The sequence below is a fragment of the Myxocyprinus asiaticus genome, chromosome 1 (assembly GCF_019703515.2).
Source record: "Myxocyprinus asiaticus isolate MX2 ecotype Aquarium Trade chromosome 1, UBuf_Myxa_2, whole genome shotgun sequence".
NCBI lineage: Eukaryota > Metazoa > Chordata > Actinopteri > Cypriniformes > Catostomidae > Myxocyprinus > Myxocyprinus asiaticus.
The window spans coordinates 5,238,157-5,253,717 of record NC_059344.1 but is presented as its reverse complement, the minus strand read 5'-3'; the positions used below and the strand labels follow the sequence as shown (position 1 = coordinate 5,253,717).

Sequence of the window (15,561 nt, the reverse complement as noted above, 5' to 3'; positions counted from 1 at the left end):
GTGTGTGAAAATCCCAGGAGATCAGCAGTTACAGAAATACTCAAACCGGTCCATCTGGCACCAACAATCATCCATGCAATTATCTAATCATCCAATCGTGTGGCAGCAGTGCAGTGCATAAAATCATGCAGATATAGTTCAGGAGCTAGTTAATGTTCACATCAACCATCAGAATGGGGAAAAATGTGATCTCAGTGATTTGGACCATGGCATGATTGTTGGTGCCAGATGGGCTGGTTTGAGTATTTCTGTAACTGCTAATCTCCTGGGATTTTCACACAGTCTCTAGAATTTTCTCCGAATGGTGCCAAAAACAAAAAACATCCAGTGAGCGGCAGTTCTGTGGACGGAAATGCCTTGTTGATGAGAGAGTTCAACAGAGAACGGCCAGACTGGTTCGAACTGACAAACCAAGCCATGAGGTCAAAGGAACTGCCTGCAGAGCTCAGAGACAGGATTGTGTCAAGACACAGATCTGGGAAAGGCTACAAAAAAATGTTGGCAGCATTGAAGGTTCCCAAGAGCACAGTGGCCTCTATAATTCTTAAATGGAAGAAGATTGGAACAACCAGGACTCTTCCTAGAGCTGGCTACCTGGCCAAACTGAGCAATCGGGGGAGAAGGGCCTTCGAAAGAGAGGTGACCAAGAACCCGATGATCACTCTAGTTGAGCTCCAGAGATCATGTGTAGAGAAACTTACAGAAGGACAACCATCACTGCAGCACTCCACCGATCTGGGCTTTATGGCAGAATGGCCAGACGGAAGCCTCTCCTCAGTGCAAGACACATGAAAGCCTCCTTTTTGAATATACATATACTGTGTATATTCAAAAAGTTGATTTGAAGCAAAAAATAAGTAATTAAAAACTGACATGGAAATAAAACAAACTATGTTCACTTCAAAAGCCACTTTTCTATAATGTCTTCCAGTGTATTCAACACTTAATTCGCATGCCACAATAATGTAATGTCTAAATAATTGCAAATAATGGACCTACTTCATACTACTTTATAGGTATTTTTAACTACTTTATATTTATACTTTGATACAATGAATGTACTGTGTACATGCCTGTTATTACATTGTACTTATAATTAAAATTCCACTTGTAATTACACTGTTGACCATACCCCTAATGCAAAACTTACCCTAACCCCATCACTAAACCTACCTGTACCCAACTTCGGAAGAAGCAAATGCTAATCTCAATAAGTACACTGTTTCAAATGCATAATTTTTTTATGTAAGTACATAGTAGTTAAAGACAACTAATATTATGCGGTAAATTTGATTAATTAATCAGTTTATCATGTCATTAATTTCATACTTCTTGAATTTAATTACAGCCCCACAAATAACCCATCACTTCGATCACCTGCGTGGTTTTCCATTCTCATCTGGAGGTATGACTGTGATGTGGATCTTTTGTGCAGTGCGCAGGAGTATGCTTCTCTCTTCCTGGCTGAGGTGTATCAGGACCTGGCCACAGAGACGAACTACACGTGCCCCCAACTGCAGTCCCCCACTCTCCGCATACCCAAACCGCTGGAGCTCCGTTACAAAGCCTTCCTCACTCATCAGGAAGCCTGGTTGGCCGACTCCATCCCTCAGGGGCGTGACCTCACGTGCCTCACAGCCGCGTGTAACCAGCTGGTGAGTCAGTATTGAAGTGTCATATTAAAATGGCATTTGTCATGAAAAGAACAGAGTCTTAAAATGAAGGGTGTTCTGCAAACAAGGCAAACAAGGCAAAACAAGGCCAAGATTGCATCGGATTTTTTTTTGTTTAATTAGGCACTTCAGATTATGCATTGTGAAGAATAGATTTTAGACTTTATTAAATAACCTCTTGAACTCGCAATTTTTTACACTCACATTTAAAAGCTCACTTTACACTCAAACAGTGGACTAATTGCAAAAAATTGGTCTTACTTTACAGAAAACCCCTCCAAATAAAAAAAATTAAAATCCAACAATTAATAAATAATACTATATATGTATACAATATTACAATTAACATAATAATAAAAAAAAATAAATAAATTGTTTTTGTTGTCCTAACTTTGTAAGCATGTAATTCTGGTTCTGTTTGCTTCATATCCCTGCAAAAAGTCTTATTACATTCTGCTAGATGGCAGCAAGTACTAGGAAAAAGATTTTACATACTATCACCTTCCATCACAATTTACAGATCTGAAATGCAGATGGCACTCTAACACAGCTGAGCACTCACACCAAAGACATTAAGTCTATTTTGGATCGCACACATGTTCCCCAATGTTTTGCAGAATATCTCGGCCTCTGAATGGACTAGAAGCTCAATCTAGGTGTCTTTGAAAAGCTGAGATAATTTCATCATCAGTAGATAACAACATATTTTGCCAATGATTTGTTTATCATGCTTTTTGCTGGACTGCAAATTTTAGTTTAGATACAACATTGGATTATTTAACCAAGTAAGCTCACGGATAAGTAAAAACATGGCTCATTTTGAAGAAAACAGCCAACGGGAAGAGCCGATGTAGAGTTTGTGGCTAACCGAAATCTTATTTCATTTCATGATTCTTTTGAAAATCATTTGAAATCATCGCTCTGTGGTACTCGGACAACATAATAAACTGAACAGTCACATTCCTGAGAATGAAAGCTTTCATTCGATATATCACTTGTCTATTAAAGTGCTATGTGAAAAACTTATATGCATATTTCTTCATCACCTCTAGGTGGCGCATATTTGCGACGTGGAAGTTTTTAGGGTTTATTTTATTTTATATAGCATAAATGCAAAATTGATAGTATTCTTTAAAAAGTTCAGATTCTCAGCTTTCAAATGGTACCGCATATGAGTGACATGTATCCGACGACTTTTACAATTTTAGCATAAACTTATCAAACACTTCTAGCCCCGCCCACGGACCTGCCGGCTGGTTCACAGAGTATAAAGTCTCTTTTAAGGACAGCACAAAAAATTGATTACAATTACAGCTGCCGTGATTAACTGTTAAAAGTGTCACTTGCAGCAAAACTATAAACTTATAGTCATTCATTATAAGTTTAAAAACTATATTTTAAGTTTATAGAAAAATAATCAGATTTAAACAATTATACAAGTAGTTTGAGAATGTAGGGAAACCGACCATTCCCTAATTGATGGATTTTCTTCAGGATTCATGTGTAGTGTAGTTCTTTACTGACAATTCGACTATTAAACACAACCTTTTAAAAAATAAATTTCACACTGGCCTTTGGCATCTACAGAAGCATATATAATTGCTTTTATCATAAGCATACTTCTCGGTGCTCTAGGCACATCTTTGTTGAAAGGTTTATACATTATTTTTTTAAATTAATTTCTCTTAGAAAAAAAATCCAACTGTTTGACTCTTTGATATCAGAGTAAATTAGATAACTAAAATTCTCACCTCCAATCGTTGGACCACCTCCTTAATATCCTCCACTTGGCTGTCTGGCACAATCACAGTCACCGCCTCGCCCCTCTCGTAGAAGACATCCAGGCAAGGCCCACCCTGAGCTCCCGTCTCTGTCACTGCCTTCCAGCCAATCACATCGCGGCAGCTGCAATTGAATACCACCCTTCGCGTGAATCGCTCGATGAGCACTACCGATTCTGCCGACACACCCAGCAGGCAGGGCAGGTTCAGCCCATTGCACTGGCCACCCTGAATTGCTGTGACAGCCCACACTAAAGCACCAGCGCTATGGAGCTCTGCCCCCTTAGCTCCCTTTAACTTTTCTTTGCGTTTTCCGCCCAACGATAGCAGCGGGAATTTGGTGGAAGAATCAATGGGCGTGGTGGTGACGTAGTTCTCCGCCAGGTCTTTCAGGTACTCCTGCCGTGTGCGTGTGGCCATGGAGCGGAATTTCTCTGATTTCTCAGCACCGTTTTCTGCGTTAATGGCTTTGGCAAGGAGAAAGTCACGGAAGGCAGGAGAACGAGGGAAGCGTGCACCTTTAGGGAAAAGAGGACCAAAGAGAGGGATGTCCTTGGAGCGAGTTACAGCCACTCTAAAAAAAATTAGATAAAGGCAAATTTAATTTTATTTTTATTTTTTTTTCTAGATATGCACAATATATCGTGACCATACTGGTTATTGGCCAATATACTGTAAGTGATATACTTTTTTTCATTTATTGGTATTGGACTCTCATTTTCATTTTACATTTTTTTTAAACTCGTTACTTGAAAATATGAGAAGGGTCTGGTATAATCCCTATTACTTTTCCTCCAGCACGTTTGGTCTACTCTCTTACCTGTAATAAGTATTGTCAGTGCAAGGCTTATGCACTCGGACGATGATGAACACATGCTGAAAGTGAGAACGGATGGCTTTTGGTGTGAAGGGTAAAGCGCCTGGTTCCTGGAAGACTATTGTGACTATATCATTCCCTATATGCCTTTTCCTCAGTAACTAGGACAGAAATACAGGGGGGGGGGGGGGGGGGGAGACCTTCACACATTAGCTTTTTAGACAGACAAAAATATAGTTAGTTTGCACAACACTCAAATATAATGGATTATTCTTATTATTTTTATTATTATTATTATGTTAAACAAATAGTTCACCCAAAAATGAAAATTCGGTCACAATTTACTCATCCACATTACTTTCTTTCATGGAACACAAAAAAGAAGTTGACAACTTCTATATATATATATATATATATATATATAGCTTTAGAGTCTGTTTTATTAAAAAAAATCATAATTTAAATGATTATATCTAGGCAACAGTTTGGGATAGAAAAATACAAATTAGATAATTCAAAAGGTGAAGCCTTCCTTTTCACTTTAGTGCATAAATGTTTAAATGTGATTCTGGGTCAATTCGACTCAAAATAATGAAGCAGGTCACATATTAACTTTGATAATTTAATTGATAATATTAATTATTACATTATTATGGCAGACGAGTAAAGCATTATTTAAACAACAAAAAAAGGTACTTTAGAAGTCAAAATATTGTTTTATTTTTATATCATTAAACAATCAATCTGTCAATCTGTCCAAGGTAGACTTGGGCTACCTTTTCACAGGACACGTCCTTGCGTCTCTCTGCACTATTTTCATTGGTCTATCATTTGGATCATCTCACTTTGATTGTGTTGCCCCGTTTTTAGGATGCTGTAACAATTAAATGTAGTTTAAACTTTAAAACCCGTCTCGGAACCCCTGTATTCTGTTGAGTTCCGTTGCCTGTACAGCTGGAGCTGCGCTTACTGCCCCTTGCTGAATGTGAAGGCTGAAAGTGGTGCTTCAAGTTTGAATTCATTATATAGTTTATTCATTATCAACTTTTTATTTTCATTATATAAAAATGGTCTCATGTTTTGGTCTAGATTTCACTTCATGCTCGATTTCACTCAGTTATTCTTTATTTATTTTTTTAATGCACCAAGGGGGCATGGCATCACATTCCAAACATAGGCAGTGTAAAAACCAACTGTTATCAAAATTCCAAACAAGTAAATTATTTTTTTGTTTTGTGAAAAAAGGCCATATGGTTTTGAATCAACATGAGGATGCATAAAAATGACAGAATTTAAATTTTTGGGTGAACTCCCCTTTAATTTCTTAGTCTACATCTCAATGTCCTAATTATTACACTTAATAACTACTAAGGGCATTTGGGACCCAGAACCAATAATAGGCCATCATCACTGAAATCATCATGAGCCAAAAAAATTCCACGGTCCCTTAAAATACGCTCCCTCCGTAGACTCCCAAAAGCACCATCACATCCCATCTTTCCTTTTTACAGTTTATTTTACTGCTGCTTTATTTATGTAAAATGACTAATAAGTTATTTCACCCTGATGACAAATTGAATGCTTAAAGGGATAGTTCACCCCAAAATGATAAAAATGGTAGAGCTTGGCATGATGATAATTTCATGGTGGTTTTGGATCCTTTCTTAGGCTTGACATTTCCAGTCACCATTCATGCATTCTCCAAAACTGGGTGAGTAAATGATGACAGAATCTTTTTTTGGTCTCTTTAACATTGTGTTTAATTCATTACTTGGCCAAGGGAGTCACCAAATCACTCACACAAAGGAAAATGTGTATATGAATGGTCCAGAGTTCAGAAATGACACATTTTTAGGGGGTGTCCACTTGTTCTGTAGCTTACCTGTTGTGTATTGTTGGGTGTGTATGGAAGCATGGTGGAGACATGGAACATGATCTCGTAATCTTGGTAGCGAGTGTACAGAGAGTGTATCCCCGTGGAGTCCGCTGAAAATAAACACATATACACAATTTAATACACATTAGGTCTCTTTTTCATCTAAATCTGCTATCATCTGTGTGTAGTTTGTGGAAACATTGGATTGACGTTTGTTTTTTCACAGAACAATCTCAAACAAAAAAATCACAAATGACATTATACTAATGTAAGACACAAACAATTAACACTTATGTTATTGTAATTTTGTGCAATTATTAGGGCTATCAATCTTTGAAATATTTTAATCAGATTATTGAATAAATGTGGTCACAGTCATTTCAATCACACGTAAATAATCAGACCGTGATCACTGTGGTTAAATCATGCTTCAGTTTAGCCGTCTTGCACATACAGTATATGCTGCATTTTTAGGATGCAGTGTTAAGTTAAAATTCATTTTTGAAACTTTGAAAAACACATTCAGAGTTGAGTCCTGTTGTGTGAGGGCTCATTCTTGAGGATTCTTTTTTTTTTTTTTTTAACCGAGAGGACTCTCAGTAGTGTGGTTTGTTGCCTATATAACTGCATGTTAAAGGGATAGTTCACCCAAAAATGAAAATTCTCTCATCATTTACTCACCCTCATGACATCCCAGATGTGTATGACTGAATATTGTTTAAATATGTTTAGAAGAATATTTCAGCTCTGTAGGTCCATACAATGCAAGTGAATGGGTGCCAAAATGTTTACGCTCCAAAAAGCATATAAAGGCAGCATAAAAGTAATCCATATGACACCAGTGGTTAAATCCATATCTTCAAAAGAAGAAGAATGTGAAAGTGAAAGTGGAGATTGACTGAGCAGAGAAGAGAATTTATAGTAAAAAAAGGACTTTAATATTGATCTGTTTCTCTCCCACACCTATCATATAACTTCTGAAGATATTGAAAAGTGGTTAACACTTTTATGATGACTTATGTGATTTTTGGAGCTTCAAATGTTTGGCACCCATTCACTTGCATTGTATGGACCAAAAGAGCTGAGAAATGCTCCTAAAAATTTTCATTTGAGTTCAGTAGATTGAGTGAGTAAATGATGAGAGAATTTTCATTTTTGGGTGAACTATTCTTTTTTAACTTTTTACAGCTGGAGTTGCGCTGATTGCCCCCTGATGACTATGACTCGCAAAGACATATAGGTGGTCCTTCAAACTTGAATTGCTCTGTTGGTAGAAAGAAATTCTGATCACGGAATTTGTGTATGGACAGGGGGGATGATTAAATGCAATAACAAATTTTAAGTGTTATTTTTATATAATCACACTGAATTAACATGCACAATTGACAGCCTTAGCAATTATATGAAAAATAAGTAGTGAATTCACTAAAGAGTGCTCAATCCAGTTTAACCATGTGCAATGAAATAGCACTGCGCTGTTTAAATTCACTGTGATTCCTTTTAATGCAAGCATGCCTCCTTTATACAACCTCAATTCGAGTGTTTACCACTGTGTAACATCACCATCTCTTCTAATAACACTTATTAAGCGTTTGGGCACTGAAGACACAAGTTTGTTAAGTTTAGCGTGTGGAATAATGTGTTGTTGCAGTGCTTTCAATACAGCACAGGGTTGATAGAATTAACAAATCGCTCCTTTTGTTTTATTTGCATTTCCCATACTGTCCTGACTTTTTCAGAATTGGGGTTGAATGTAAATTAGGACAATTGTAGATTGTGCCTTATTCATAAAACTCAGCACTATTTACCGGATGCCAATAACTTTGTACTTTTACCGTTAACGGAAAGCAAGCATTAAACAGAATGTTGTTTAAAATAGAAGCGTGTGTTCATTTTCTAGTGAACATGGCAGCAGTGATTCAGCAAATGCTGATCAAATGATGGAGAAGAGTGTTTTAGCCTGGCATGTAACCAGTGCAAACTTTCAGCATTTTAAAGAGCAGATTCAGGTGCCTGGATCACAGTGGTGTAGTGATGCTGTAGTCCCAGTAAAGTATGCCATATTGCAGTAGTCTGCTGCATTCTCCCAACCTAGCACTTAGAACTGACCAGCAAGATCTGAAATTGCATTGTGCAAATTGTGCATAGTTCTTTTAGTGAATCAGGTGTTAAAACAATGCAGACAGCGTGCGCAAATTAATGACACTATCAGCGAGCACAATTCATTCTTAGTCGATTCCCCACACTATTAACACTTATGTTGTTGTAACATTGAAATATTATGCAGTTATATAAAGACCGAGAGTGTGTGCTGAATTGTTGTCTCACTTTTGGTGTCTAGTTGAGCTCTGTATTTCTCCCAACCCTTTAGTCGCACCCTGTCGCCTAGGAGGTCCAGAAACTCATCAAACGCCGGTCCAGCACTCTCATTGTTATACATGTCCTCTTCAGTGCTCTGCCCTGCTCTGCAGTACATCACCCCCACCTTACGCTGGAAATTCAGCTTCACACACAAACACAAATTAACAAGGGTTAAATTATATAAAAAAAATATGTAGCTTCCCCTTTAAGGAAGCCATGCCCTCCCTTCACGAATTTTGCTTGGATTTTGCTGTCATAGGCGAATGTTTGGGTAACACAATAAGGTTCCATTTGTGAACATTAGATAAAAAAAATTAGTTAACGTGAACTAACAATGAACAATACTTTTGCAGCATTTATTAATCTTAGTTAATGTTCATTTCAACATATACTAATGCATGTTTAAAATCAAAAGTTGTATTTTGTTAACATTAGTTAATGCAATGTGAACTAACTCTGCACAATGACAATAAAGTTGAATCTAATCTAATCTAACAATGAACAATTGTATTTTTATTAATAAACATTAACAAAGATTAATAAATGCTGTAAAACATATATATTATTTATAGATCACCCAAAAATGAAAATTCTCTCATCATTTCCTCACCCTCATGCCATCCCAGATGTGTATGACTTTCTTTCTTCTGCAGAACACAAATGAAGATTTTTAAAAAGAATATTTCAGCTCTGTTGGTCAATACAATGCACGTGAATGGTGACCAGAACTTTGAAGCTCCAAAAAGCACATAAAGGGAGCATAAAACTAATCCAAACGACTCCAGTGGTTAAATCCATGTCTTCAGAAGCGATATGGGTGAGAACAATATTTAAGTCCTTTTTTAACTTTAAATGTCCACTTTTACTTCCACATTCTTCTTTTGTTTTTGGCGATTTGCATTCTTTGTGCATATCGCAACATACTGGGCAGGGAGCAGAATTAATAGATAAAATGACTTAAATTTGATCTGTTTCTCACACACACCTATCATATCGCTTCTGAAGATATGGATTTAACCACTGGAGTTGTATGGATTATTTTATGCGCCTTTATGTGCTTTTTGGAGCTTCAAAGTACACTTGCATTGTACAGAGCTGAGATGTTCTTCTAAAAATCTTCATTTGTGTTCTGTAAAGACAGAAATTCATACATATCTGGGATGGCGTGAGGGTGAGTAAATGATGAGAGAATTTTCTATTATTTTAATAAAAATTAGGGTGCTTTCTAGTTTTATTAGTTGTATTTTGTGTAAATGTATCTGTTCAATTTAATGCTGTCACCCTAATCTAGATCCTCACTGTTTTTTTGTGCCAGATAAATACTGTTCTTATTATAGAATTAAATCTAATCTTAAAATCCTATATTTAGTTAACTACCTTTGCTAGTAGCTTGTAGGGTAGCTTAACTACTTTTTGAAACTTCTTGAAATTATGAGTAGCATGAAGCTTGGGAAGCTACAATTTCACAGTAACTTTCCCAACATTTGTTCTAGTCGCCTTACAGTATCTTTCACACCCCAACATTCAGTACTGCAGAACTAGACCAGAAAATGGTCTGATGTTAAATCTCGCTCACCCCCTGCTCATCCAGTTTAAGCAGCGTGTCTTTGACTTTAGGGGAGGTGGAGGCCAGTCTGAGGCATTGTAGATTAAGATCAGGCAATATGAACTCCAGCAGTCTCTTGGGTGAAAGTCCACGTGGCGTAGTGTGCCGTGCTGCAGAGGGAACAGACTCCTCCAGGATTGAACCACGCAGCGTCTTTAGCTACAGGAAAATGGCAGGGACAAGACCACTCCGTTAAAGGAATATTCTGGGTTCAATACAAGATCAGCTCAGTCGACAGCATTTGTGGCATAATATTAATTACCATAAAAATGTATTTTGACTCTTCCCTCCTTTACTTTAAAAAAGCAAATATCTGGGTTCCAATGATGCTCTTATAATGGAAGTGAATGGGGGCCAATCCGTAAACGTTAAAATATTCACTGTTTCAAAAGTATAGCACAAGATGTAAACAATATGCATGTAAACATGATTTTAGTGTGGTAAAATCACTTACAAACCTTTTCTGTGTAAAGCTATAGGCAATATTACAACCTTGTTGCCATGACGATGTAAATGATCAACAAACCCTAAAACCCTAAAATGACTGTAAAAATTGCAATTAAATTGCACTGATAAAATGTACACTATGTCTCTTTAGATAAAAGTCTCTTTGAATAAAATTCAAATTACTCCTAAACACCAGAAGACGATACTATTTTTTTAGCTGGTATTGAACTAAGACATATGGGGAATTTTGTGCCATTTCTAGATTGCACCTGCAACTCTGCTTAGCCTTCTGAAAGATCCCAACATTACAAATGAGTGGCTTATTGTGGCTAAGTTTATTTTTAACAAGGTCGTTACATGATCATTACAATTTGGCTTTAATATTTTATGCAGCATAGATTAGAACCTATTACAATGTAAAAAGGATGATACAGAGCCAACTATATTGGAAACATGATCACATGGGGGGTTGGCATGTAGTTTCCAATACTTTCGGAACCCTAGGATCAACCACATTATGCCGATTCACCGACAAGCACCATCTCATATTCAGACATTTTTGCAAGGATCCAGCATGTTTACATTCCCTAAGCCGACTAGAAGTGTGCTGCATTAGCAGCATATAGACCCCGGATACTGCGTTAAAACCATAAGTAATCACATTCACATAACCAGTGACGAGCGTGATTCGGAAGTTGCATTTTCCCTGTAACATTACATTTTTCTCCACTGATGGTTAGGTTTAGGTATGAGTTTGGGATGGGGTGTTCAATTTATAAAATAAGCATTTTTCTTCACTGTATTACAGCCTATACAGCTGAAAACAACTTGCTTCAGAACTCGCTTTTGGCGCCTCTCTGTGGACATTTAGCTAATTATAACAGAGGCTAAACCTTAAAGGTATTGTAGAGCCTTGGAGGCAGAAGAAAAATTGAGAAAAAGAAAGTGAACAATTCTACACAGAATGACTTAAATACAGAATCTACACTGACATTCTCCTGAGCAATAAAGATATTCGGACTGGTGTCGGCCAGTCTGAATTTCTGGCATCTGGTAATTATTAACTTAAATATCTTATATACAAAGGGCAGATCTGTCCGAACACACTCCTAGAAACAGAACAAAGACATTCCATGGTTCTTCAATAAAACCAACTCTCTATACTTACAATTTTTATACTAATCATGAGGCACGTTTCCGGCTCACCAGCTCACATGAAGCTTAATTCATGAACATTTGACATGGACTTTGGAATTTTCTTATTTCACTACAATCCAAATACACAGCCATGTGTAGAATTACACCAAAAAATATGGACAAATGCATCCTATACAGATGATAACTCTGACAATTTAATGTTTTATTTGTGTTTAAAACTAACAAACTAATTAGTAGGAAGTTTTATCTATTTATTTATTATAACTGTAATTTAATAAGAAAGTACAAGTGTTTGGTATGTAATTGATTGTCTCTTAAATTCCAGAATGATGATGTGAAGTATATTCAGGTTATTTGCAGTTATAGTTTTCGTGATTAAAATGTTCACTTTTTGAGGGGGAAAAATAACAATGGGCCATAAATTCATTATCTTGAGAGGAGGACAGAAATGACCAAGTGACCCAGCAAAAGACACTTCTGATTGGCTCAAGACACATTTGGGGTGCGGCCAACCTCAACTCAACAAAACCGCCCTGCCTAGGATGAACTCATTCTCTTGGCTCTTGGATCTTGCTCTTCTCTTAGCCCTTCTTCGGCTGGCTTTGCTTCGGCGCCCCGCTGCCCAGGTGCCGGACAGGTGTAAAGTTCAGGAAAGCTCGGAATGCAAAGTTATAAGGAGCTCACTCTCTCTTCTCTGCTCTAAGGTTTTACACATACTTTGATCTCTGTCCTGGGAAGTCCCGAGTCCCCCTTGCGGGAATCCTCGCTTCCGGGGCTCCACCTGGTCATTTCATCACCCATCCATTGAACCAAACAAAGGCCTCCTGGAACTGAACCAAGCCAAAGGACTTTTAAGAACTCCACACGCCAAACAAAGCATGCAATACAAGTACAGACCGCCAGACATTCGTTGAAATCTGGTGCTTTCTTTAATATAATTTGAGTAACCCGATCTCATGAAGTTCTAAATTGAAGTTCTCAGGTTTTGTTCAAGGCAAGGTCTATAGACTATAATTTTCCATTCATCTTCTACCATAGCTCACTTACCAACCCGTTTATGTTTGTTTGTCTATGATTTAGTTTAGTTGTTTGTTGTAGATTAGTTAATAAAGACTTGTTTGTATTCAAAGAGAAGTTGACTGTATATTTTATTAAATTATATCGGTCCCTTGAGATCTGTCGATCCTAAGCTACATGATCATAAACAGTATTTCAATCTATTTTTGATATTATTTTCAATGGCCATGAAAGTAGTATTACCGTAAGAACTAATTTTACGTTCTGATCAACTCATCGCTAGCCGAAGACTTTGATCGGACGTAAACATTGATTCTTTTACTATTCACCAAATCAATCACTAATTCCCTTATTAAGCTAAATTTCCTGCATATAAATTATTAGTAGATACAACGAGCCTGTTGTATCACATACTGAATGGTGGAGAATTTTAATCAGATTTCTAATCTGCTCAAGTGTTGTTAATCCCGCATATATTTCCCTACTTTATTTTGGAGGTCAAACGCGGCCAAGATTCTTAAACTAATTATTTACATATAAAATCCTACAGTAATGTAGCAAAAAATAGCCCATGTAATTCTAATATGATGTTCTAACCAGACGGGATGCAACAAACAATCTGTTGCGCGACACAAACTAAGCAAAGCATAAGATATTTCATGTTGAATTAACAGTTATGTTGAGCAGGATTTTGGACCAATGAGATTTCACAATGGACGGAGATACCAAGCGAGACTATGCAAACAAATTGAAACCAAGTAATAGATAGAATATTGTGGCTGGTTAGCAAAAAAACACTTTTACATGTAATTTACATGAAAGACAGCTTTTGTTGCTTTATTGCCACATGTCTGTTTAGGACACAATGTAAAGGTCAGAGAGAGGCTGGACAGTGGATGTGGTGCAATAAACCTTGAATAACATAATAATAGGACCTTGAGGAAAACAAATTCAAAGCAAAAATGATATTATTCCCCTGAAATTGTGAAAAGGTTACAGAAAGTCTTCTGTGTGTAAGAGTATTTACTTCTGTGGTCCTGAAAATGATTCTGTAGTTGTACTGGGACCCACTTGTTCCCTCTTTTTCCTCCCTTCGGAAACTGACAGCCACTGGCCCCAAACGCTCATCCATACCAAAGAAATTCTGATGGTCTGAAATACAAAAGGAGAATTAAGATTTTTACATTAAAAACAAACACTAGAATTTTAAAAACTAGAAAATGAGGAACTGTAATCAAACTTCCTTTATTTTCTGTTACTCGGAAGTACAAGTGTGCATAACGGCCAAATTACAATGTGTTAAATAGTGTTAAGAGTCTGAGTGAATCCATTCACGAATTAAGTAAAATCAAGAAAAAATACAAAAAATAAAACTCCCCAATTTGTAGGTTTAAATATATAAATTAACAGATGGTGTGGCATTATAACAGCTAGTTATTTGGACACTTTTGTGGCAAAATGACCTTTGCTCAATATTTGCTCAAGATGGGAATTTTACTCTATAACTTTTCATAAAAATACCAGTTATTTTGGTCAATGGTTATTTTGTCTTACGTTGTGACATTCCCACAGAACTGCAATAACTTTTCAACTTTCAATATTATGCCATTCATTCATTAAAAGCTAGTTGATGCGATGCAAGTTGGTTTAAATGGAACCACAGATTCACCATGACATGAAAACAAGAAGTACATGAATTCTGCATTTCACGGCATATGATAAAGTAGCCATACCATCTATAATATCGATTAGTGTTGTAGTAATAGTTCAAGATGCAATGATAAATGTAAGTTAACTACACTACACACACACACATATATATATATATATATATAAAATTTATTTTTTTCTGTCCCCTTTTTCTCCCCAATTTGGAATTCCCAATGCGCTCTAAGTCCTCGTGGTGGCGTAGTGACTCGCCTCAATCCGGGTGGCGGAGGATGAATCTCAGTTGCCTCCGCGTCTGAGACTGTCAATCCGCTCATCTTATCACCTAGCTTGTTGAGCGCGTTACCGCGGAGACATAGCGAGTGTGGAGGCTTCATGCTATTCTCCGTGGCATACACGCACAACTCACCACTCGCCCCACCGAGTGCGAACCACATTATAGCGACCACGAGGAGGTTACCCCATGTGACTCTACCCTCCCTTCCTGGCTGGAGTCACTCAGCATACGAACAAAGAGTGGATACGAACTCGCGACTCCAGGGGTGGTAGTCAGCGTCTTTACTCACTGAGCTACCCAGGCCCCCTTAACTACACTATATTAAGCTTTTCACACAATTACCACAATTAAAAATGGACTTGATGGTGTTAACATACCCAAATAAATGTACACAGTAAGAGGCATGATTTTGAGTAGGGCTGGGTATCACCAACAAAGTCACAATAAGATACGAATCAAGATTAGGGCCGTCAAAATTAACCCGTTAACACATGCGACTCATTTAAAACTTTGAACGCATTCATTTTTCTAAATAATGATTAACACATTTACTAATCTGACATTAGATTTGACATTAGATTCTGACATTTATTTAGTTCTGTGTGAGTTCTGAAGACTGGTTGGAATAGGGCAGAACCTTTGCGATCTGTCCGGGCCTCCAGGGTCATTACATTGTCGCACACACACCACAAACACACAAAACGTCTGAAAACTGGACAATGCTGCCTTCGGAGGCTGTAAATGGAGGTAGGATCAAAATATGGTGCTTTTCGAACTGTTCTGAGACCAATTTCCTTAAGAGTTCCATTCATTCAAAAATGCTGTCGGTTAAGCCATTAACTGATTAGGCAGCAAGACCTATATTTTTGGATGCAGCCAC

The 15,561-nt window shown here is 37.2% G+C and overlaps 1 protein-coding gene across 11 annotated transcripts in view; it reads right to left on the bottom strand.

Moving 5' to 3' along the window:
• Positions 1 to 15,561, bottom strand: part of LOC127441531 (signal-induced proliferation-associated 1-like protein 2) — a 79,378-nt gene that overhangs the window by 25,606 nt on the left and 38,211 nt on the right. For all 11 annotated transcript variants that reach the window (XR_007897329.1, XR_007897325.1, XR_007897330.1 and 8 more), the window contains exons 3-9: positions 13,764 to 13,888; positions 10,085 to 10,273; positions 8,476 to 8,650; positions 6,154 to 6,257; positions 4,275 to 4,432; positions 3,425 to 4,028; positions 1,378 to 1,652 (exon numbers count right to left, since the gene is read on the bottom strand). Coding sequence is in view for 7 of the 11 variants with exons in the window: in XM_051699085.1 (XP_051555045.1) it covers positions 1,378 to 1,652; positions 3,425 to 4,028; positions 4,275 to 4,432; positions 6,154 to 6,257; positions 8,476 to 8,650; positions 10,085 to 10,273; positions 13,764 to 13,888 (1,630 nt within the window). In the remaining 4 variants the exon portion in view is untranslated. The remainder of the gene's footprint in view (positions 1 to 1,377; positions 1,653 to 3,424; positions 4,029 to 4,274; positions 4,433 to 6,153; positions 6,258 to 8,475; positions 8,651 to 10,084; positions 10,274 to 13,763; positions 13,889 to 15,561) is intronic.